At 29.1% G+C, this 24,221-nt stretch overlaps 4 protein-coding genes across 11 annotated transcripts in view; 1 reads left to right on the top strand and 3 right to left on the bottom strand.

Moving 5' to 3' along the window:
- The window catches only part of LOC123263314 (heterogeneous nuclear ribonucleoprotein K), a 46,905-nt gene extending 30,732 nt beyond the window's left edge, over positions 1-16,173 (bottom strand). Inside the window, exons 1-2 of one of the 6 annotated variants that reach the window (XM_044725953.1) lie at positions 16,019-16,173; positions 4,663-4,838 (exon numbers count right to left, since the gene is read on the bottom strand). The gene's annotated coding sequence lies outside the window, so the exon portion shown is untranslated. Of the gene's footprint in view, positions 1-1,366; positions 1,388-1,407; positions 1,746-2,918; positions 3,176-4,662; positions 4,839-5,489; positions 5,682-16,018 lie in introns of those variants that run through there. The other 5 variants (XM_044725954.1, XM_044725957.1, XM_044725958.1 and 2 more) reach the window with 5 other exon arrangements.
- LOC123263316 lies at positions 371-16,878 on the top strand. Of its 2 annotated transcripts, XM_044725961.1 has the most exons (3): positions 376-869; positions 16,320-16,707; positions 16,774-16,878. In XM_044725961.1, the coding sequence occupies exons 2-3, from the start codon at positions 16,336-16,338 to the stop codon at positions 16,867-16,869; spliced, it is 468 nt and encodes a 155-aa protein (XP_044581896.1). In that variant the 5' UTR covers positions 376-869; positions 16,320-16,335; the 3' UTR covers positions 16,870-16,878. The 2 variants fall into 2 exon arrangements, 1 of the variants encoding a protein (XP_044581896.1); XR_006509144.1 differs by lacking the exons at positions 16,320-16,707; positions 16,774-16,878 and adding an exon at positions 1,005-1,413 and having other exon boundaries at positions 371-869.
- A 30-nt stretch (positions 16,879-16,908) lies between these two features.
- On the bottom strand, positions 16,909-20,099 carry LOC123263315. The gene is made up of 3 exons (XM_044725960.1): positions 19,793-20,099; positions 17,467-17,673; positions 16,909-17,353 (listed from the first exon to the last, which is right to left on the bottom strand). Exons 1-3 carry the CDS (start codon positions 19,906-19,908, stop codon positions 17,086-17,088), a joined length of 591 nt encoding a protein of 196 aa, XP_044581895.1. The 5' UTR covers positions 19,909-20,099; the 3' UTR covers positions 16,909-17,085.
- Positions 20,100-20,464: 365 nt separating this feature from the next.
- Positions 20,465-22,831, bottom strand: LOC123264081 (mitochondrial import inner membrane translocase subunit TIM44). Of its 2 annotated transcripts, none has more exons than XM_044727148.1 (4): positions 22,743-22,831; positions 21,572-22,321; positions 21,119-21,482; positions 20,465-21,037 (listed from the first exon to the last, which is right to left on the bottom strand). In XM_044727148.1, the coding sequence occupies exons 1-4, from the start codon at positions 22,743-22,745 to the stop codon at positions 20,790-20,792; spliced, it is 1,365 nt and encodes a 454-aa protein (XP_044583083.1). In that variant the 5' UTR covers positions 22,746-22,831; the 3' UTR covers positions 20,465-20,789. The 2 variants fall into 2 exon arrangements, with proteins under 2 accessions (XP_044583083.1, XP_044583082.1); XM_044727147.1 differs by lacking the exon at positions 22,743-22,831 and adding an exon at positions 22,439-22,489.
- Positions 22,832-24,221: the final 1,390 nt, after the last annotated feature.

A 24,221-nucleotide genomic window follows, 5' to 3' on the forward strand; every position in this document is an offset into this window, starting at 1 on the left:
AAATCAAAAAAAAAAAAAAAGTACCAATTCTTTTATTTATTAACAAAGAGAATACCGACCGATCATAAAAATGTTCTATTACGAACATGACAATAAAAAAAATGAAGAAAGACATATACACATAAAAATACGGATGTTTACTAACAAAGCAAGTTCTGGAACACGTTTTTCCAGACCGGTTTTAGTGTCATAATAATTATTTAATTTTTATTCACAATATAAATTCATAAATAATTAAAATAACAATTGTCGTTTTAATTAAGAATTAAATTCCATGCTTATTTTTTTAAATATATATACCATAATTATGCAACATAAATATTACACCATTATGAATTTTTATTATTATCATGATTATCATCATCATAAGTATCAAAAGATATCAAATAACATTAAGCGACCGCACGAATATCATTTTTCACAATACATCGAATCAGCAAAAAGAGTAACTCCGAAGTCTAATAGACGAGGGGGTCACGAGGTCGTATAAGTTCACACGAGGCATCAAGAACCAGCTTGACGTATAACACAAAAAATATTTATCATTCCATTTTAAACTTCCATCCTCTTCACATACCAGGCTAATTTATTTCTTCAGCATTAAAATAATATCTCGAGTTTAAGCCAAGACCGCCGATAAAACAACAACTAATTTCACATAAGTAACAGTGTTACTTTCGTTTACGAGTCAGGTTATTGCTGTTACGTCAAGTTAGCTCTGAATTTAAAGAAGCAGCTAACTGCGACCAGGTGTGTTATGAATTAGACGGCGTAATAAATTCTCCACCTACGTACTGCTAAAAAATTTCAAGTTAAACTTTTAAAACTATCGACACGGCTCCAAAACAACACAACACATTAACATGCAAGTAAGTGTTTGTATTTTGATACTCACAATAATAATAATAATAATAATAATAATAGTAACAACAATGATAATAATGTAAGAAGACTTTATAACTACTGTATAACTATATATACACGTGTAAACGTTTGTGCGGTAGGTCACTGCGCATCCGAATGGAAGTCAAATGAAATAACATAAACTCAAGTGCAAGAATATCGTCATCGTTTGTCGTGGGAGTATCTACATACACTATTTACTATATCTCCTGCTAGCAAAACTTCCTGAATATAGGCGTTAATTTTATATTACCTTCACACTATTTTTTAATCTAAAAAATAAAAACACAAATAAAATAATAAAGAAGCAAACACAAGTCGTTAATTAGAAAAACACTAAAAATGTTTTTTAAAAATAAAATTTAATAAATTTCCGTCGTTAAAAATAAAGAAGAAATAAAAGAGCTGATGGATGAGTATTAATCAACTAATGGGATGAAATTTAGAATGTTATTGCAATTAAGTTAGTGTTATCGATAAAACAGTTAAGTTGTAAATACACACGACTAGGTATAGCAGTACGGAGCGAAGCGTGAAAAGTTTTCTTCCGAAGAACAGAACTGAACTGAACTTGACTTGAGTCGAGTCGAACAGAACGCCAGTGCTATACAGAATACGGAGAGCCAAGTCACTTGTATTGGGCTCGCTTTATCCATACCAGCTTGAGCTCAAGGCATAGCACTCTCTTTCTCTTTTTCTTCTTCTTCTGCTTCTTTTCCCCTCACCCTTACTCCTAGCTCCTAACTCCTTACTCCGGTGCTCCTTCGCCCTCGACACTGCTATGCTTATAACTGCTATGCTCAGTCCTCGGTATAACATAACTCGCATCGCGGCCCCGCGAGACCCAAAGCAACGAGCTTCAGTACAACATGCCATGCCATGGATAGAGTCGGAGCTAATATAACGTAATGTAAGCGTATACAGAGTCGAAGTGGAAGGAGTAGTAGTACTCTATACTATACTGAGATCAGAGGAACCAGCGAGAATAAGAACCAGAGGGGGCAATAATAAAAGAGTTCAAGCGTAAGCACGTATGTGAGCTGAGAACATACCAGTGCGTGCTTATTTTACATTTGCTATCACACTTTATTTATTTTTAAAAGTATTTTATTTATTAATATTTTCTGCTCAGAAAATTTAAAATATGAATTTATTTTTTCTATTCACCTGATGATTTAATAACACTGAAGTCTTAGCAAACGTTTGACAATTTTTAGTTTTTTAAATAAATACATTTTATGAAGAAAATTAAAAAATATTTCATACGTAAAAATTACAAAAATATATGAATGCAATTTATTAAAAATTTTGTTTAATACGAATTAAAAAAAAAAAAAAAAACATAATAAATTGTCATGTGTCTCTTGATTCCAGTATCATAATTAAAAATTTAAACTGTCGAAACTTTAAACTGTTAAATAATGAATAAAATTAATTTATTTAAATAATTCATAAATAAAAATTAAAATGTATTAAAAACGCTTAAAGAAATTACATCACTTGTTCTAGAATTTTTTTAAACTAAACTTTTTATTTGACCACTCCCAAGACTAAAGATAAAAAATGAAAAATACTCGTAAAAGAAGAAACGGTATATAATAGTAATATAATATATTTAAATAAAAAATATAAAAATACTGAGTAGAGTGAATCACTACTCGACAGTTGGAGTGTAGAGTGATGAATAAAGATTTAATGTTTCACACATTTTCAAATAGAATTCTCGGTTTAGTTAATATAATGCTAACTAAAATAAAAAAGTAAGAGAATTTACTATTCGCTGCGATAAAACCTCGTGGTCGGATTACCGCAGTGCGGTGACAATGATACAACCAAGTATCAGTCTACCTGAGTATCTAACAATGAGTATGATACGAGGGATCTCATCTCTAATTTGCTGACATCACCTACTATTTTTTTTTATCAACTAAACCGCTCAAGTACTAAAGATTGTTTGCTTTTTTCTTTACCAATTCGCAATTAATATTTTTATAAATTTGTTTTTAGAAACATACCTGATATGATGGAACTAAGACGAGACGACAAGATGAATTGATGAAAAGATGCAATAGTAGAAGTGATTTTAAAGTAATGATCGGTATTATTATTATTTTTTATGAAACAAATAAAACTGAGAGAGAGGGAGATACAATTAAGAGGAAAAAATTAATTGAAGGATAAATAAAGTGAACACGATTTTAATCTCAACACAATCGGCAATGCGTGACAATATGTGACGCGCGCGTGTCGTGCCAACGGGTATATTGATCAGCTGATGATCGGGTGGATACTGAACCACTTCGTGGAATTCACCCCTTATTGTTGTGTATAAGCGCATGCGCGTAACTTTTTCACCCGATATTTCCCGACTTCATTGTGAAATGCTCACTCGTCTTGTCAGGTTTTTTTTTTTTATTTTCTTTTCTTTACATTTATTTACTCTATTTTTTATTTTAACTTTGCTTGCACCAACTCGTGTACTTTCATATAGATACACTCACTCGCTCACTTAGTGACTGACTCCGTCGTAAGATTTAAAAAAATAAAATGAAAGTTATAAAAATAAAAAAAAAAAGAAGATAACAGAGATCGAGAAAATTTCTATTTCCTCTTGGGGTTTTAGGTTATATATAACCAAATTTTACTGAGGATTCAGATCCCTTGAGGAAACGAAATTTTCAAGAGATTCACTTCGATGTTACAAATCGCAATGATTAAAAAAAAAAAAAAAAAAAAAAAAAACAGACTTAATGGATTTGATAAATTTGGTTTATTTAAATAAATTAGTTATTTTATTTATTTGGTATTATTTTTAAAAACTTGTATCTTAGTAAGTTTGAATATTGTTTCTGTGGCCTGAAAAATTATATATCTTTTTAAGTATTTTAGTTGTGTCAAAAAAAAAATATTTGATTTATTTCAAAAGTTTATGTAATATTTAAAAAATTTCTCCTATTTAAATGTTAAATGAAATATTTTTTTAAATAATTTATTCACAAATAATTTAAGTACTAAAAAAATGGTGCGAAATTATGGTTTTAATAAATATTAAATTTTTCTAAAAAATATTTTTTCCTTTTATAATGAACTGAAAAGTTTAAAAATTGTATGGTTTTAATTTTAAAAGAAAAAACTGAAAAAAAATTTTTATGCTTTGGAAAATAGTCAAGAAGTAAATTAGTATTCAAATAATTAAAATTTAAATAACGGTGTAGCACCAAGAAAAGTTAATATTGTATTTGAAAAAGCAAATTGTCTTTGGTTATTATTATAATAATAAAAAAGAATGATGACTGGTAACGGACTAGGAATACGAACTATAGATAAGAATTTTATGGTTTTGTGGATGAATAAGACGTGGGAGCGGTAGATAAATATTTTTTTGTTCTTTCTTCATTTTTAAAAACCATTTAGTAGCAATGAAGATAAATAAATAAATAAATAACAAATATAAAAATATAATAGAGTTGTAGTGTAAAATGAATTTTCGCAATGTCAGATAAAAGTGAATATAGGAATGAAAGATTGCTTTTATCGATAATTATGCAAACACGAGAATAATAAAAAAGATCTTGATGTAATACTTGGCATAAATGCATTTATGTATCGAAATATATGCACACTTGAGGCGATGTATAACGAAAATTCCGCGCGAGTTGAGGCGTCTAACTTTCCACAGAATGAAAAGACGAAGTAAAAAAAAAACTAAGAAAAAGAATAGAAGGGAAAGCAAAATTAAATTTATGTGCATCAACTTACCAACTCGGAAGGAAGTGTAATTTTCGAGTCGAAGGATAACCTCTACTCCACTCTCGTCGGTTTGTTGATTCTATTCTTATTTTTAAAATCTTCGGTAATTGTTTTCTTTTTCTTTCGAGCAGACAACTTCTCCTCCACCTCGACAGTATCACGCGTGTTTTCAGCTAATTTTACTCCTGCAAACAAACGAGCCGCAAAATCCGTTAGAAATGTATTGTTCGTTGCACTTTCTAACCAACTATTACACCTTCCGCATTTTAGTACATTATTTATAATAGTGCTAATAATTACTGAAAAAAATATTTAATTATCAAAAATTTTACTCAAAAAAAAAAATTTTCTCATTTTTGTTGAATTAATTTTTATGAGAATAGAATAAATTTTTATTTTTCATTATAAAAAATATCTTTAAAATTTAACAAAGAAAATATTTATGGTTTAAAGTGAATGTAAGTCAGAAAAACTTGAGGTTGAATTTAAAAAAAATGTTGTCACAAATAACCGCGACAACGGAATAAATTAACTGCGTTGCCATTGCATGTCGCTGAGAATACAAAAGTAAGTATAAAAGTAAATTATTGTACGAGTATTGTCATCTGCTACATTAGCAAAGTGTGAGAAATTTAAATGGTTGTTGGCAAACGTACAAACTAATCTTACTATAATTGAACTTAGATCTTGACATGATTCACTTAGAATTTCTTGAGCTGCGCGTACAAGGAAAGGCTTGTTTAAGCGAAATTTATAATTGAAAAATAATAAAATAAATTAACTTAGGCGACAGTGCACTCGATAAATTTAAGAATATAAAATGAAAAAAATCTTACAAGAAGAAAGTTTATTACGCGAGGTAACCAGTGCTGAGTCCTCAGAATCAATCTTGTACAAGTAAGGTACAAGAAGAAGAACAGCAGAAGGGAGTATATATATATATATATAAGGACTAGCGTAAAGTGAGAAAGTAAGTACTTTAGCTGAACTCGAGTTGTTCACTTGGCGTGATCCGCGGCCCGTTTGTGGGTCTTGATGGCCTCGAACTCGTCTCTTATCCCTTAGATCGCCCAATCAAAAAACCGGCAGCAGAATGAACGCCTATTGGTTAGGTTACGGCCACCCCAAGGGCTTTGATTGGACGAAGTTACTATCACCCTGGGTTACCATTTGCATCAACAATCTACCAGGGTCGATATTATTGTACTTGTTTTACTCAACATTAGATATGTCTTTATGCTATACTTTGTGCCTTGGAGTAAGTAGGGGGTTACGCGCTTTTTCTAAAACTTTTTTTATTTATTTATAAAAAAAAAAAAATTATTGCAAAATCGTGGATATCCAAATTTGGATGAGTGAAAATTACATCAGATAGATTATAAATAAAATATGTTAGAGAAAAGGGTGAACGAACGGAAATACCAGAAGGAAGAGATAGAAAAAAGATACGTTCTGCGGCTTGTACGCCCTCGTGAGAAGATCCAACTCTTCTTCCTCTCTTTCCTCTTTATCTTTTCACTTGATACATACTTCTATTCGCGATCACAATACAACCTAACCATCTCGCTGTGCGTAATCTTCGGTCTCACTTTGCCGCGCATCTTCCAACAACAACTTCTTTGTTGGTCTCTCTCTAATTCTTTGATAGGTGCTGTATGATACCACATACTCGGTAAACTATATATATGCATATATATATATATATATATATATATATGCATATGCATATATATATATATATATATATATATATATATATATAACTATATAACTATATAACTATATATATACTATAACTATTTTATACATTACAACGTTACATTAGACGGCCCTAGCACGCGGTTGATATTTTTCCGCACCAGCAAAACCGGCTGGCTGTTAAGATGCCAACCAATCGGACAATGGACTCTTGCGGTGTCTTCCGATTCTTAGGAGGGAAATGACCTTCATTGCTCTCTACTATCTAACAAAATAACATTCATGTTCATTATACAGTCGAGTCTCGTTATGAATTCTATTAGTGTCTCTCTCACATTAACGCGAGTCTAGTTAAAAAAAAAAAAAATTAAAACAAATAGGACTCATAACGAGACTCGACTGTAAATACTATTTTTGATATTCTATCATTAGCATGTTTTTTGTTTCTATCATGAAAAGTTTTATAGAAAACTAGTTTTTAAATTAAAAAAAATAAAATAAATATTATAAAAAAAATTGCTATTTTCATTTACTTAAGTGTTATGAAAAATAGCAAACGTTAGAAGTTTAAAAATTATGTTAAAATTATTTTTATTCCTTCACAAGCAGTACAATCAAAGATTGACTCAAAAATTATTTGCAAACGATGCGACCTGAACAACTTAGAAGTGAACAAGTACTATGTTTGTGCTTTTTCTACGAACTAAATAGTCATATTTCTAAATCTGTGGATCAGGCTCTAGAATTTTCTTTTTTAAAAACAATAAATTTTAAATATTAAGCTTATCAGATTCATTGAAGACACATTTTATTATCCGCAAAATAATATGAGAAGAAAAATTCTTAAAGAAAGGAAATAAATACACGCAATAAAAAGAATCAAAAATATTTTGTAGGATTGCATAATTATACATTATTTTATATTTTCAGTTAGTTTTAGTTTTTAAAATTATGATATTGAAATTGAAAGAGATTTAATAATTTTTTTTTTTATGAATAAAATATCATAAAAAAATGCCACATGTAGAATTTATGAAAAGCTGTAAATGTAATTTTTTAAATCTAATTTATTTTTTGAATAAAAAGAAAAAATGACCGTATGCTAATTTCAGTATCACTTAAAATTCGATCAATTTACGATATCATTTCTCAACTGTGAGCAGTAAAAAAATTTTATAATTTATATTTAATTTTCTTCATTACTCATTTATGTATTGGAATGTTAATGTTTGGTGATTGAGATAATTGATTTGTGGTATTTTATTCATCTGTGTTTTGAGTTAGTATAAATTTAATCTATCAACAAAAAATTAACTAGTTATTTTGATTGTGTCACACATAAATGTCAATTGTGTACATTATTTGTATTTTTGGTTGATAAAATCAACGAAACGTTGCAGGAAAATTAAAAATGAACGTTAAATGACATAACAACAACTGTACAGAGTTAGAATCACTTATTTGTGTATTTATTAAAATGTGTGATAAGTTAAATTATTCTCATATTTATTAATAATTTTCAGCATTGAAAAAAAATTATTGACTTTTTAAAAATAAGATTATCAATAAAAAATAATATTTTTAAAACGTTAAAAATGATGTACGTCAAATCAATCCGTATCAAGATGTATTCAGGGCTGTAAATAATGTGGTACTATCAATATTTCACGAAGATTCATTCGACCATGCATCGATCGTGGGTATTAGTTGAATAATTAATACTTTATGGTTGTAATACTTGGTTTTGCACTGCAAGTAAAATCTATTTGACCGCGATTAAAATAAAACGTTATTTATGTAAAAACATATAAAGGTCTGGTGGAAAATATTATAAATAAAATTAATAACCACACAAAGAGAGCAAACTGCCAGATAAAAGACTCCCCTACTAATAAAAACCTCCATATGCTTTTATTTTCAATTTCGATTTTTTTTTTTGTAGCCAGTAGAAAATGTTTGCAATTAATATCTGATATTTAGAAGAAAAAAATTTTCATTTTATATGAAAAATATTAAAAAAAAATTGTTCATATTGAATGTATGTCACAAAAAAATAAAATATTAGACACATAGGTCAATGATAGATCAATGAAAATTCTATCAGAGAAGTTTGATTAAATTTTATATCTACTAAGTATTTTTCAGCGTTGCAATTAAAAAATAATTCATTCATTTTTAAATGGATCTAAAAATTTTCTAACTATGAATTTCAAAATTATTTGATATTAAATATAGAATTTTAAAGTCTTAGCTCAATTTCAAAATATAAGTTTTCAGTAACAATTATAAACAAAACAGTTCATCTTTTATTTTATTACTCTTCTTCATAAAAATTATTTTTTCATGACTTGTCTGTGATATTGTCATTAACAAGGCTTTTTTTTTTACAAGATTGCTGATTTAATAATACTATTCTCTGCTCTCAACCCTGTTCTTTACCGCTATCTTTTCCTACAAAAGGTACTAGTACATTTTTTATCATTCCAACAAATCAATATCGATTCCTACTAAAATATTTTTCTCTGTCAAATTATTTTTAATAAAATTATTTTTTTAGCGATAGTTAACTTTAGATGTGTATTTTTTTTTTTTTTTTCAATTTTACAGAGAAATAAAGCAAAATTTTATTATCGTTAATAATAATTTTATAATCCACAGTGCTTTATCATCAAAGAGAGCTTAGTATTTTTTATAATTCTTGAAAAATTTACACCTCATCTTTTTTAGACAGAAGTAAAAAACAAAAAAGCTTGAGGGCAAAAAAGAGTTGTAAGGACAAAGCACCTTGGCGGTGATGAAAGCGCTTGAAGTACTTGTATAAGTAGTAACCACAGACATATGGAATGATAAAAATAAAAAATATACGGAAAAAAGAAAAAAAGGGAAGAAAAAGAGAAAGCTTGACAGTTGTTGAGGGTGGAAACTTTGCGCGGGGGTTGCTCTCTGCAATTACGTGGCGACCGGCGCGAAGAAGGACGCCGGTTGAGACAAGAGACCCATAGGTAGAGTAGGTAGAGACCGGTAAAGCCGCATATATAAGACTAGGGGGTGAGAGGGACCAGAGGAGATACCGCTTCGCGAGAGAATAGCAAACTACTGTGGGGAGGACGCATCTGTCCGAGCATATTTGATTGCTGGTGTAGCGAAACCTAAAGTTGTTGCTCGGTTCTATAAACCTAGAGTCTCTAGACTCTTTTGTTCTTTATCCCTTATTTCACTTTACGGAATATTATTTTATAATTTCAAATAAAACCTCGATATGGAAATAACCCCCTTTAGTTATTTATTATTAAACCCCATGACTCAAACTTTTTAATTTACTTATAAATAATTATTTTAACTTTAGTGAGTGAAAAAAAAATCCTTTGTTTAATGGATAAATTTAAAAAATAAATAAAAAAAGAATTAAATTTATAATTCGAACTAAATAACTTTCTTATTTTTTATTTTGCATTAGGAATTGATTACCGGATCGTTAATTTGATACACGTCGGAAGTTTTAAAATTTATTTAAAAAAGTTTTTCCAATTAAAATACCTGTCAAAATTTCACCGTAATACATATTTATATTATAATTAAAGTTATTATCCTTAACAGCTTAAGGTTTGTTAATTTTCCCGTAACTAAATAAGAGCCAAAAAAACTTTTATCCATCTATTCCTCGATGTAAAAATAAAAAAGACAAGTTTATTATTTTTACATCATTAATCATTATCATTAAATTGAATAAAGCAGTACAAAATAATGTATCTGACTTTCTGTTAAAATTTTCTTGATATTTAATTGCACTTTCAAACACCTCGAATGCTAAATATAAAAGTACAATAAAATAATGCCATTTCTAAATAAATTATGAGTTTCTTTATACTCCAGACAAAAGAAACCTTACTTACATTGAAAAAAAAAAATCCTGAAAGCCTCAATTTATGATACTTTAAATATTGTTGAGAATGAAGTATTTAATTTCGCGGTAAAGAAATAAATGTTTCAAAATTAAACGAGTTCACTCAATCGATTGTACTTGATTATAATTTAACAACTACGTCTTAGCCTTGTAAAAAAAAAGTTTTGCATAAAATAATAACTATCAGAAATTCAGAGTAACCTCAATTAATATAAAGTCGGCATTAGAAAAAGAAAAAAAATTACATACGAATGTAAAAAAAGACGAGGTTTTATTATTTAAAGACTGTAAAGAAAAAATTGATGAAAGTTTTTAAGCGTCCCGCCTAAAATTGCAGGTTTATCAAGTTAGGGGAAGCACATACAGTGGCAGACATGTGGAAATAGCAGACGTTGTGGCGCTGTTTTCAAATGGTGCTGTCGCCGATGCGACATCATCCCTATATATAATACTACCCAGTTGAAGTAGAATTTATTCTACCCTATCGTGTATCGTGTATTATTGTTATAGTATTATATTCTTATACCTTATTCGGACTGAAAACTAAACGATATTCTATCTATACAGCTGTACATTAAACTATATGGTATAGAGGCCCTATAGCCTTTATATACCTTTCAGACCGCACGCTATACTTAATAATTCATTCATGGATCTATCTTATAGACCTGTGCTTATAGCTGAACTGTTTTGTTACCAGTGGTCGCGGGTACTGCGCAGGGTACTGTCGCTGTTAGTCTGTTATTATATTTCCCGATAAAACTGAAAAAAAAAATTAAAAACGTTGAAATTTTGATTTTCAGGCCCTAGTAGAACCTACCTACGTGCTTCGGACATGCAACAGTTATTTGCTGTATTGCATGACTCGAAATTTTTCAGTTTATAATAATAACAGTAATATATCAAGTCGGTAAACTATAGGCTGTGGTCTATAGTTTATAGAATAGAACATCACCTACGCATTAGCTTTATGTTACCATTACCAGTATAGCGGAGTTCTTTGTTTCTATTTTCCATTTTTCTATATAACATCAGCGAGAAATGTCAATAACCTTTAGTGTATCGTAACACGATAGTATGATACCTAAAAAAACTTTATAAAAGGTACAAAGGTTTTATAAAAGACAGTCACAATGAAAAGGAAAAAAAAAAAAAATAAATAGAAGTTAGAAAGAACTGAAGACATGAAAAGTCTGGTATTTTGATTTGGTTGTAGTTGGTTTTAACTTTCTGTCTGAGGAAATGAAAAAAAGAAAGTGTGTGGGATTTTATTTTGAATAGAAAAATTTCAACTTTCGTAGGAGTAGTTTAAGTAAATTAATTATATTTAACGGTAAAATCAATTGACGTGGTCAATGTGCCAAGATCGCGTGTGTTGATTGGAATTCAGCCCTTACTACCCCAGCATGTCGTCTTCACCACGAATTATTCACAGGTGGTCGTTGAGGTTTCAGGGCATCGGCTCCTAACCTTTATCCTTCACGTACATACTCAATATTTTTTTATATTTTAGTTTTATCTATGTATTTTCAACTCAAATTCGATATTGATTTGTCGTCGAATCTGAAAATAGATAGTTGATGTAGATATTCATGCAAAGAACATTGGTGTATTGGATAATTTGACTCCAAATAGCCGATTAATTAAAATTGAAATGTAACTGATGAAACGGAACATTGGAGTGCTTCATTAATAAAATTGATCAATTAACACGTAATTTGTTTTAAACTTTTTAATTAGCCTGACATGAAGATTTAAAATGTTTGGGTAAATAGTCTAATATAATAATTTATTTATTTATCTTTTATTTTTTGATAAGAATATGTTGAGAATAAAACAGACAATTGGTTTTTTTATTCGGAAAATATTAAGAAATCTGTTGGAAAAACAATAAAATAATCAAATTCGACAATAAAACTTATATATTAAATTTTTTTAATAAATAAAAAAAACTTATATTAATTCAGTTATTTTTTTTTTTCTATTTATGAAAAAAATTTATATATTATTCCAGTGTTTTAGTTGAACAGTTTAACTAAAATTATTCATGGACGATAAGAAACTTTTTTATCAAGTTTGTGCAGATAACTAATAATTCATGAAAGATGGCTAGCTTGAAAAAAATTTTAATAAAAACGAAATTATATAAATGAGTAAAATTAAATTTTTATGTGAAAACTAATCAACCTGAAAACCGAAAGCTTTCGTTTGCCTGGACTTGAAAGAAAAAAAAAATATACGAAAAAATAATTCTTTTTTAAAAGGTTTATGGTAACTTTAAATTATATTGAGCGGAATAAATTGAGTGGCAATTAAAATAACTTTTAAAGACTTTTTCAATCGTTTAGGTTTTGAAACTGATTTGAATAATTGATACCAACTTGTTAACAGAAAGTTAATGAAATAAAAATATTAATTTATAAAATTTTTTAATATAATTAGATAAATTAAAATTTTAAGACTAATTAAACTTTCATTGAACACATTGTTTGATTAATTTTAAAAAAAGTAATCAATTGATTGGTCTTCGAATTTCATAAATTATAGAGAGAATTAATTTTTTCAATTATCGTCATTTAACTGTCAGGTTTAATCAGGCACCAAGATTGAACATATAAACTGTAGGAATAAATTAAAAAATGAATAATAAAATAGGGGGGTGTTAATTAATAAAATCAATTAACGTCCGCACCCCAAAGTATAAATTGAGTTAATTGTGTAATTGATAGGAATTATTTTGATGGTTTATAATTTAAAAATAAATAGTTATTATTTAGTTATAAAATATTACTATGTAAATTGAAAATAATTGGTTAAATTAAACTGACTTAACTCAAAGTGCCAGTTTCTATCAATAATGCATTTGCCCCAACGAGATTTCGTAAATTGTTTGTTTAGTATGCATCAAGTATAATAAAGTTTAATACTGGAATGTAGATATTACGTAAACAAAAAGGTTGATAGTCATTTTAAAATATTTTTCTACAGAAAACAAAAAAAAAAGTAAGTAAAGAAAAAAGTCATTAATTTATATACACCGACAATCAAGCAGTTTAGGTCACCATCGCCATATCTCAACGTTCAATCGTCTACTTGACTGGTTACACCAATAAATTTGTCACTTATTTTAGGTTTTTAAAAAGTACCGTCTAGTCCTAATGACTGCCAAGAAGATAAAGAATGTCGGAAAAGTGGTTTTACGCTTACGTGACTTGAAGATTAATTTCTCAAGCAGGTGGACGAGTACTTTGCACGCGGATGAACCGCGGTAACTCGCATTCCTAACTTGTAAAAGTCTGTATACCTCAGAAGACGAGATCACTCGTTTGTACCAAGGACTGTCATCATAAAAGCGGTTTAATTCTAATGAAATGTTCATTATATATAGATATATGTAACATTATTAAAAAAAAAAAAAAAAAAAAAACACATGGAGACAAAATAAAATAAAGTAATGGTAATAATTTTAAAAAGCGTTTTGTGAGTATAAATATAAGTGGAATGAAGCAAAAGAGACCACAGCTGTTGCAATTACCTTGTGCAATAGCATTAATGATTTCTTATGTGACCTTGTGCGTTCTTAAGGATTTCTCGATCTCCTTTTCAATTATAAGTGCGACATACTCCGACTGTCATTTAAGATCTTAAACTGACTTATATTACATTAGATGTATGAAGTTTGTAATCATTTATTTCTTTTAAGCTCGCTACGTATCTACTGTTCACACATTCACCCACCTGAAAATATATATTCATAAATACATATATATTTATACTTATAAATGATGAAGAAGTTGTTGAAAATTGTGTGGGTTGAGAAAATGAAAGAAGCGATTGCACACACGTGCTCAAAGTCACTAATGTAATGTAATATAATAAGAGAGTGACAAAAAAGGTAAAGTTATGTGCATATTATCCACGTGCTACCAACACATTCTATTGAATCCATTTAAAACGTAAACAATTTACAACGACATCAATAACCATTTATTAGCTTTCATTTTCTCAATAAATTTTATTATTATTCATCAGTCAATAAAAGTGACATTTTTTATCTTATCAGTACTGAAATATCAGATTAATTTTGTATAAATATTAATTAATATTTAATTGTGTATTGAGAAATGATTAATTTTCTCAACATAAATCATTTAAATTTTTATTAAAAAAAATAATTTCTAAAAACCTGAAGATTTGGGGAAATCAAGTCGCGTGTTAAATGGGCGTGTGTATAACAGTGGGTCTTCGTATGCCCGGTAAATGTTCGCTATAGTACAAGTTCAAAGTTTTGTGATGGCAACCGCGTGCTATTCTGTCGTCCTGGCAACGCTTTGTTGTGCCGTCGCGACGTAAAATGTCGAACAAAGAGAAATGGAGTCAAAGAAAGAAAGCGAGATAGCAAAAGGTAAAAGAGGAGTAGAGAAAAACAAAAAGAGGTGGAGTAATAGCTAAATGCAGTTGTCAGGATAATTGTCTTAACATTTAACTTATCTTTTAATTCAATAAGCTACTTATTAAATTTCAATCTATAAATAATATAAAATTATACTTATTAATTTGAATTGACGGATAAATAAAAATGGCTTTTTATAGCAACACTCAGTTCTTCAACTAAATTAGTACAGATAATTCGATAAATAATGAAATTACTGAGCAGAGCGGGGAGAAAATTCACCACTAAATTAATCAGCTTGAGGTGTAACTTCTAAACAACTATCATTAAAGCTTCGTGTTTGCTCATGATTAATTGTCGTTTAGTAACGGATGTTTACATAACCAGACAATCAATTCAACACTTCCGCTATTTATATTCGGCATATATATTTTTGCTAAATAAAAATTTATCATATAAATAAGCAGCGTAGTTTAGTTAAGGCTTAATTAATGAAAGTATATCTCAACTTTGTAATATAATTATAATGAAAATTAATATAATAAGTCAAACAAATCTTTGGTATTAAATGAGCGTAAATAAATTGCTCTTATCTAACAAAGCTTATCTTGGATAATCCATAGTGATTCGTCCAACGCTTTGCGTTTGTGAACAAACGAAGCGTTATCGGTTCGATAACGCGTCGAACGACATTGTTATGTAGTGCTGGGAAGTAAAGCGTCCTTCTATTCCACACATTTGAGCATACTATATACTCTAGTGTAGTGAGGGAGAACGAAAATGAGTGAACAAGAATGTCCGCTATCCCTGGATAGGATGTTGTGTGAGTTACTACTCAGTAAAAGAGATCGAAGATGTTATGGAGTAAATGAATCCAACATCGAACTTATAAACCTCGGCTTCGGCACGGCCATCATCGGCGACTTACGTAGATGATGAAAAATCTTGCGTTAAATAAATATAGAAAACATATATAAATACTTTAATTAAATTACATGTTATCATTTCCTAAAATACGAACCATTTAGCTGGAGATAAAATTCTAGATAAAAAATATAGCTAACAGGTCAACATAGATTTGTTGCTTGAAAACTCTTGAGAATACAGTGAAGAGAGATAAATAAATAAAATTAATTAATAAAAAAAAAAAAATAATAAATTAAAAGAGAACAGCAGCAAGGGCAGTGGCATCTGAATAGCAATTTTACCACGCGTACGAAAGAGGGCCGGTCAAGCGCAACAAAACTAACCCCTAAATCATTCACGTCATTACAAGCGATATATTTATCGAAATTTTTTTTTTCAGTAATTCAAGAAAATTTTATCATTTTATTATTTTAAAAGTATTTGATAATTAAATAGAAACTTACGTATAATTTATGTTGGGGTTGAAGCTCAATGATTTCAGGTAAATTCTCACTCACAAAAACACCAAAACTTCAACGACAGCAATCACGGCGCAATGGCGAATCATTTAATGCGTTGTATTACTGCGTCTCTATCAACACACTGACGCCATCTAACGGATTTTTTAAAATTATGATTTTTCAAGAAATTTCATTGGCTCTGTGAAAGCCAATCAAATAATTCGTTTGCTTACGCGGGAAAAATCAAGCGACTTCAGAGCCATCTTTAAAATTTGTTTATTTTAAATTAATTTTTTTTTCTCAGTTGGAAGAAATAAAATATGGAGGTGCCTAAGAATTTAGAGGATGTTAAAAAATTGATTAATTCAATGGAAAACGATGTTAATATTTATAATTTAAAGATGGAAGAAAATGACATAAAACGTTTGGAAATAGAACGGTCGATTTGCGAAACTGAAATGTTAATTGAGAAAGCTTTACACATTATTAAAACTAATCAGATAAAGAATGAGGATTACTTTAACAAAATTAGCAAAGTCGGTAATAACTTTAAAACGTTAAGTGAATTTACTTCTAATAGTCAGAAAAATAAATCTGTTGATAATCAACTTGTGAAAGTTAAAAGCTTAAAGAAAGACAAAATTAATCATCGAAATGAATTTGATAAAATTAATTATTCAACCATTGATCTTGTAAGTTAATTAATTTAGTTTAAATAATTCATATTTAAATGAAATAAAAATAGAATTTATTTACAGCAGGTAAAAAAAGAGGCTATTCAGCAAGTCAAGAAGAAGTTCATTCAACTACAGGAATGTAGTAAAGAAATATTATCTAAGCTTAATGAATTTTAATTCATCTATCTTTAAAAAATGTTAAATAAATAACACAAATTTATGTAACAAAAAAAAAACTAAATTGTAATTAAAACTTGTGTAATACTGTACAAATCAAAGTTTCATTAGACTAGTTGATAAAATATAATAGATTAATATCATACATTTACGATGCAATAAAAATATTTGAATACGAATATTTACATTGATTTTTAATAAGAAAATAAGAATAATTTAATCATTCCCAAGTATTTTTAAATAATTTTGCATAGATTCCGATGTTTTTTCCATATGTGAAAGTGAAAGAGAACCGGACTTAAATGCTCGAGTCACTCGGTCTTCAACTTTATGAGCTAAGCTTCTTTTTTCTTTAACTCGTTCACGTAGTAAAGTATTCTCAGCTTCTAAATTACTCAATATCTCTTCTAGTTTCTTGCTTTCTGCTATAATTTTCATTGCATCAAGAGTTCTTAAATGCTCTTTAACGTTTCCAGGCGGTCTCCTAAAAAATAAATAGAAAAAAAATTATAATAGATTAACGACATTGAAATAAATCCAATCCAAATGATTGGCTTAAATTAAGAAGAAATAAGTAATAAGTAATTAAATACATACCATGCTATTTCATCCGGACGACGTGTCGTTTCTGCAGTTAACTCCTTCAATTTCCCAAGACCACTGGCTAGATTTAAATCTGATAAAATTTCTTCCAACTCTATCTCCATACTCTCGTACATGTCTTTCATCAGAATTTTGTGTAATTTTCCTATTATCGCAGGTTTTGAGCTCAAGTACGCGAGACATTTTGCAAATTCTTCCTCACTTAAATCAAACAAAAAAAAAATATACCCATAAATAAATAAATATATTAATTAAATAACTTAATACTAAATGTAATTTACAAATCAATGGTATTAGGTAATAAAATATTTTTCTGTAATCAAATCCAAATACTTATCAAAGTTCTAAAGAATGTAATCAATCTGTGTACATTGTAAAAGAGAAAAAGAAAATAAATATGTTTATTTCATAGAATTATTTACTATCGATGAAATAAAATGAATAAATAAGAGAAAAAATATAAATAGATCGTATCGTGATATTCTTTTGTTATTCATTCTTCTCTTATATTGAGTTCAATACGTCTGTACTGTAACACAATCGCGGGGATCGAATTTTTCTTTGTCCCAAATACAAACAAAGAACTTCGGTTTCGACTACTACTCTCCCAGTCAACCAGCAAAATCCAGCTTGGCTTCAAAGCAACTATTTTTTTTCTTAATTTTGTTCCTCTTACTTTTCCTTTGTCTTCTTTTTCTCGATCTACAAAATTGTTACATTATACTTTCCAGCAAATACGCCTGCATTTGAACTGAAACAAATATACACAGATATAATGGTTATCTTGACTCAAGAGAAAAAATTCTTTAGCTAAGATAAAATTCTTGGTTTAAATAAAAAATTTCTTGGCTCGAGAATTTTTTCTCTTCAATGAAATTTATTGTTTTTCTTTTAGTAGTCTTGGTTAAAGAATTTTTGTCTTGAGCCAAGCTAACCGTTCTACTAGTGTACCGAAAACAAAGTGATTCTAGATGGTAGATAAATTTTAAAAATCAAAAATAATAATTTTGGATATGATGAATGTGTGCGCACGGTCAGGCCGGGACAGGTGCAATGTGATATAAAACAACACTGTTGCATATGTCCAGACCTAATCGAGCACGCTTACACGATCGAAGGAGGCCGAAGACCTCGTATATATTTTTCCAATCCAATCTAATATGTATTATACATATATATTATGAAACCACGTAAATAGTGTCCTATCTTTTCTCTCTTTCTCTTACAGTTTACAGATTAAAATTTACCGTTCTTCGATCCAGCTAATATAATGTAACATAATGCAACGTAATATAATGTAATCAGACATGGATGATTATAAATCAATTGATTGCGTAGGAAGAGTACACTTTGAGTAAAAAAAAAATAAATGTAGATATTGAATTTCCGCGCATCCAAGTAACGGACCAAGTTTAAACCCGTTTGATAACCACCGATGAGGCTTCTTCTTCTTCTTATTCTTCTTCTCATTCTCGGCTTCTCTTCTCAATTCTACATCTTCTACGTTATATTTCAACAGCGACGGCCGCATCAAGATTTAACAAACCAACTACTGTACCATATTCAACATTAAACTAACCAGCTCTTGTGTTGATGATCGTGAGAGAGCAGACCAAAAATTTAAACCACGAACGTGCTTGAGAGCCTCTACTCTTCGCAACTGGATTCTTTGTCCTGAGTCCCCGACACGGTAGTCAAAAGATCCGTCCGTGTAGCAGTGGCATGGGGAGAGTGAAGGTTTTAGGTTCGTTCGTTGCTAGTATATATCTACGGATATATCTATACATATATACCAACACAACACAATATATAACAACCAACCGACGAACCAGCTAATATAATGTAAAGGTTCGCGTGTCCCTTGATATTGGACAATGGGCCAAACTTTAACCGAGCGGAAGAAAAAGAATGCGGTGAGGCGTGAACGACGGAAACGCGGTAGCCTCAAGACAGACAAATTATAATATACATATATTATATATAACGTATAAACCAGCTCGCACAATATCACACATGTGCATCTGTGTAAAATTGAATTCGTTGGAAATTGCTGGTCCACATGTATGTTGTAATGAAACTGTGGGAGAAAGAATTAGTATCAGTTAATTGTTGATTAAATTTTTACATACCGGCCACGTGAGTGAACGAGCGTAAACTTATAGAGCACATTAGTATGCAAATCACGAAGGCCAATGACATCAAATGACACTACGCGTCCCGTTCTCTTTATCTCGACAAAAGCATGAGATTCCCGATATCATTTGAACGAACATTAAACAAACTTAATATTAATAAAATAGTTGAGTTGTGCATGACTCACCTCACAGACTCGCAGATATTTTTCATTATACTTGTTATTGTTGCACGAAATACTAATGCGTTGTCCGATTGATGTGTAACTGGCTTTGGATCGGTAGTTTCTTCTAACACGTCCATATTAATTAAATCGATTGACTTTTATAATAATATAAGAATAAATGTAAGTGAGGTATTTGAATGACCGTTACAAAACTGTGGGATGATGTGTCTTGGCGTGTGTGCGTTGTTAAAATGAGTTGAAACCAGCTTTGACTGAAATCTCGCCGGCGATTCCTTTGTTGTCACAAGCCCAACCACGCCGTAACTTGTAACGGTCCTTTACACACGCTCTCTCATTCGTTGATTTTAAAATCCAGAAGTTCTATCCCCGCCAGACAGAGCTACTAGTTACTTTTGCGGAACGGCGGGCTTTTAAATAATTAATTTATCATTAGTATCTACTTTATCATTTATACTTACAAAATGTTTCTAGATATTTTTAATAAGTATAATAACTTAAACTAAAAGTATATCGATAAATTTTAATAATAAAATTTGAACTTATTTTCAAGAACATATTTATTTTTGTCTTATTTTACTTTGTACATTATAAAATTAATTATGCTAGTACGATTGACAGATCAATCATTTTTTCTTTTATATACAGTGGAAATTAAATGTTTACATATATTTACGTATATATTTTACATATAAATTACGCCATATGTAACTTAAAAATATATGCGTCTATAAAACTGATAATATTTTCAATAAAAAAAAGTACACATTTCTAAATTCTCCTAATGCAAGTATCAAGTTTAACTCGAATAAATAAATCTGTTCTAGGATTTACAGGTGGTACTGAACGTTTAAACGATATATAGTCACATGAATGATAAATCTTAAACTTTAAAAAAAATTCAATAATAATTTACAACATACGATACTAAAAAAAGCTTTTTTTCTCTAATTTCTTGGCTTTTAAAAAGAACAAAATCGTAAGTCAGTTGAAGTTTTCGCTAGAGAAATTGCTCGCTACTGCTGAAACTCAATTCAAGTAACCGCCAGCATGACCGTGGGTCTAGTTCAGTTGAATCACGACACAGTACCCAAACATAATTATATCTCATCACTTTATCAGGATCACCTTCCACGACATTATTATTGGAGTCTCTTACACACATTATTTGTTGCGTTTGAAAGCTTATCACTAATACCGGCCCCTGGTCCATCATTTTTCCCATCACGAGATCCACATTATCGATGTCTAAAAATAAAAAGAAATATTATAAATAAGTTATAAATTTTCAATAAATATTAAAAAGCTCAATTGTAAATATTAAATTACCAAGAATTTTATTGTCCAATCGGTAACCTAATTTTTTTGCCGTATTCAAAGGCTGTGAAATTATGTTATATGGACCTTCGTGACACCAATCTTTTAATATCTCCAAGTCTCCTCGAATCATAGCTTCTAGTATATTAGGTATTATATCAGTTTCACAGTCTTTCAAAAAATTAATTTTGTCGAAATTTGGATCTATTTTACATATTTCGGTCAATGTTTCAGAAAGTTCTGTTTTTTGAAACAAACCACCCATCATATCTGTTACTTTTTCAGTTAGTAACCTTGAGGCGCGTATTACTGAATTTTCGGACTCTTCATACTTCATTTTCCAATCCAAAACTTTATTGACGTATGGATTATTGTCCTTAAAAAAAAAAAAAAAAAAAAAAAAAAATGGAAATAATTGATAAAGTACAAAAATATTTTGTTAAAATAGTAAGTAAATCAAAGTACCTTAAAGTTTTGCCAAGATTGAGAAAATTTTGAGTCTTTATGTAATTCTACATTCTTATCTTGATCATTAGCTTCAACTATTGTATCTTCTCTCTCCAAAATTTCTTTACGTTTTCTTAATTTTTTTAAAGGAACATAAACATGATCCCGCATACCATTGTTATCCAACTCTTTGCGTACAACTTCAGCAGTCTGGGAAATTGTTCGAAACGTACTAGTTTTACTAATAGCTTGACTTTTTTCAGAAATCGACTCAGCAGCCCCCTTGGCTGATTTTGAAATTTCTTCACCCAACTGACCCGCTTTTTTACCAAGCTCCGTTTTGCTAGCTTCCTCTATCACTCCTTGAACTTTTTCCTTAAGTACATCTAATTTTTCTTTTAATACTTCTGATCCTTTAGAAGCTTCAGACTCAACAGTATGAAATTTCTGTCTCGCTGATTTCAATGCTTCTGACTGTTCTAACTTTTCAGCTTCTTCGCGGAATTTTTTAAGCGATTCCTTCATATCTTTATTTTTCTGCATTTCTTGCTTAATATTATCAAAAAATTGAGAAAAGAAATTTGGTCTTCTAGCTTGATTACTGTAATACCTCAATTGATTATTTGATCCTACAACAAACGGTGTTATTGTTCTTTCAGGTAATTGTATCAATAAACATTCCTTGAAACCACAATAAATTTTTCTTCTTCTTTGCGTCGCCTTTGTAAGATCTGCGAGACTGGTCCTGCATGCTATTAGATTTCGAAGCTGTAATAATTAAATTTTAATTATTGACTTTTGAATAAATTCTTACTGAGATAAGACAACAAATTTCATCATTTGCCTTATAAATAAAAAAAAAATAAAATATTTCCAAGTACAAACCATCATAATGATTAAAAAATAAAATTATATTTACATGAACTATTCATTTATTAAAAATAATCGATGAGTCATATTTTTAATATTAAATAAATAAAAATAAAGTTATATACAAAAATGAGAAATGTTTAACCATGAGGATAAAACCATAAGAACATAACCTCCTTCATGTACAACAATTCCGATTCACATATTTTTAAATAAAAAAAAACCATTTTAAATATTCATAAAATAATAAAAAATGTTAAACAATTGTTAATAGTATAAATTAGAAATATGTCTTCAGTTATTAATCAATAATATTTACCATTTTATCGTCAACTTTTTCCGAACTTTATTAAATAATTCCGAAAAGGGACTGACAACTCTCTAGTTAAAATATTAAGTTACTAGAAATACTTTTTCAAAAGTTTTATAACCTGCAATAAGTTACTAGATCAACATATTGTTATATCCGATGATATAATAGATGTCGTTTTGATGCATTACGCGGCAAATTCACTATAATTTGAATTATTTAATTTAATTTATAATAAATTATATATTATAAATAATGCATTTTGTTTATATACAAAATTGTTGTAGCACATAATTTAAAAGTTTAGTAATCTCTTTAAACAAACAATCAACAAACTAACTTTGTCAACATTTCTCAGAACTATAAAAGTACCAGAATAAGCTTGCTCGTGTTACTCGACAAATGAACCTTTGTGAAAACTAATAAAAGAAAAGCCATGTGTTAAATGTCCTTCAAGGGTTTGTTAGTTACATACACATTTTCGTTAAGCATTTTCAAGAGGTCGTAAATTATAAAATAGAATAAGACCATAAAACCAAGCCAACAATAATACTATTCGTTAAATAAATAACTGACAAACTATTGAAGTTACGTTTAATAACTAAATAATAGTTAATATTTAATCAAAAAGGGACAATATCTGATATTAATTAATAAACCAAAATAATAATTAATCTGCAATACATATATTAAATTTAAACGTATTAACCCTTCAGCACTGTCGCAAAACGATTTACTATCATTACTCGCACGATGACACTGTAAATCCAAATGTTTTAAAAGTGACTACAAATGGGCATTTAACATAGGAAATTTAAAACACGTGAAAGTGTTTTAAAAGTGACTACAATGCTTTAAGATAGGAACAAAACACATTATGTGTGTTTTGTTAAAACACTTGGATTTACAGTGGAGAAAAACTATCACGCCTTTTGTGGAAGCACACGCATGCTTATAGTCCCTTTAATTTAAAAAATCTCAAACAAGATAAATTTTTTAAAACAAAAAAAAATTGACTTATTTAAAAATAATATTTAATAATAATACATCCAAACACAAATGCACTCTTACGGAACCTCCGAACTATACCGATCAGACCCGATTTTTTTAATTCTGACCCCTCTACTTTACTATTGCGATGAGAAAATATCTCACAGAGTTAATAAAATTTATTTTATTTTTTTATAGTATAGAACAATTAAAATAATAATATTGCAATCTGAAATAATATTAATTTTTTGGCAGGTAGAAAAAAAATCACATAGTCATTCCATTTGAAATTTGAAAGAAAATTTGAGTTATTGATGAGCGTGAGAGAAAATCTCATAGCGAGAGTGCTGAAGGGTTAATCATAATAGTTTAATAAGTAACATTTATAAATAATATCTAACTTGTAACTATGATAGATAAACTTTACATAATTATATTTATAACATTTATAACAATTTAGTAATAATAATAATATTAGTAATAACAATAATTTAAATA

Source organism: Cotesia glomerata, linkage group LG4, assembly GCF_020080835.1.
Source record: "Cotesia glomerata isolate CgM1 linkage group LG4, MPM_Cglom_v2.3, whole genome shotgun sequence".
NCBI classification, from domain to species: Eukaryota; Metazoa; Arthropoda; class Insecta; order Hymenoptera; family Braconidae; genus Cotesia; species Cotesia glomerata.

What these genes read in the sequence shown, in the direction of transcription:
- LOC123263316 (XM_044725961.1), top strand. Translation starts at nt 16,336, where the DNA reads ATGGAGGTGCCTAAGAATTTAGAGGATGTTAAAAAATTGATTAATTCA. An exon ending in ATTATTCAACCATTGATCTT is followed by an intron (nt 16,708 to 16,773) that starts GTAAGTTAATTA and finishes ATTTATTTACAG; the next exon opens with CAGGTAAAAAAAGAGGCTAT.
- LOC123263315 (XM_044725960.1), bottom strand. Translation starts at nt 19,908, where the DNA reads ATGGACGTGTTAGAAGAAACTACCGATCCAAAGCCAGTTACACATCAA. An exon ending in AATATCTGCGAGTCTGTGAG is followed by an intron (nt 17,674 to 19,792) that starts GTGAGTCATGCA and finishes GTTTGATTTAAG; the next exon opens with TGAGGAAGAATTTGCAAAAT. An exon ending in CGTCCGGATGAAATAGCATG is followed by an intron (nt 17,354 to 17,466) that starts GTATGTATTTAA and finishes TTTATTTTTTAG; the next exon opens with GAGACCGCCTGGAAACGTTA.
- LOC123264081 (XM_044727147.1), bottom strand. An exon ending in AATCTTGGCAAAACTTTAAG is followed by an intron (nt 21,483 to 21,571) that starts GTACTTTGATTT and finishes TTTTTTTTTAAG; the next exon opens with GACAATAATCCATACGTCAA. An exon ending in ATTGGACAATAAAATTCTTG is followed by an intron (nt 21,038 to 21,118) that starts GTAATTTAATAT and finishes TTTTATTTTTAG; the next exon opens with ACATCGATAATGTGGATCTC.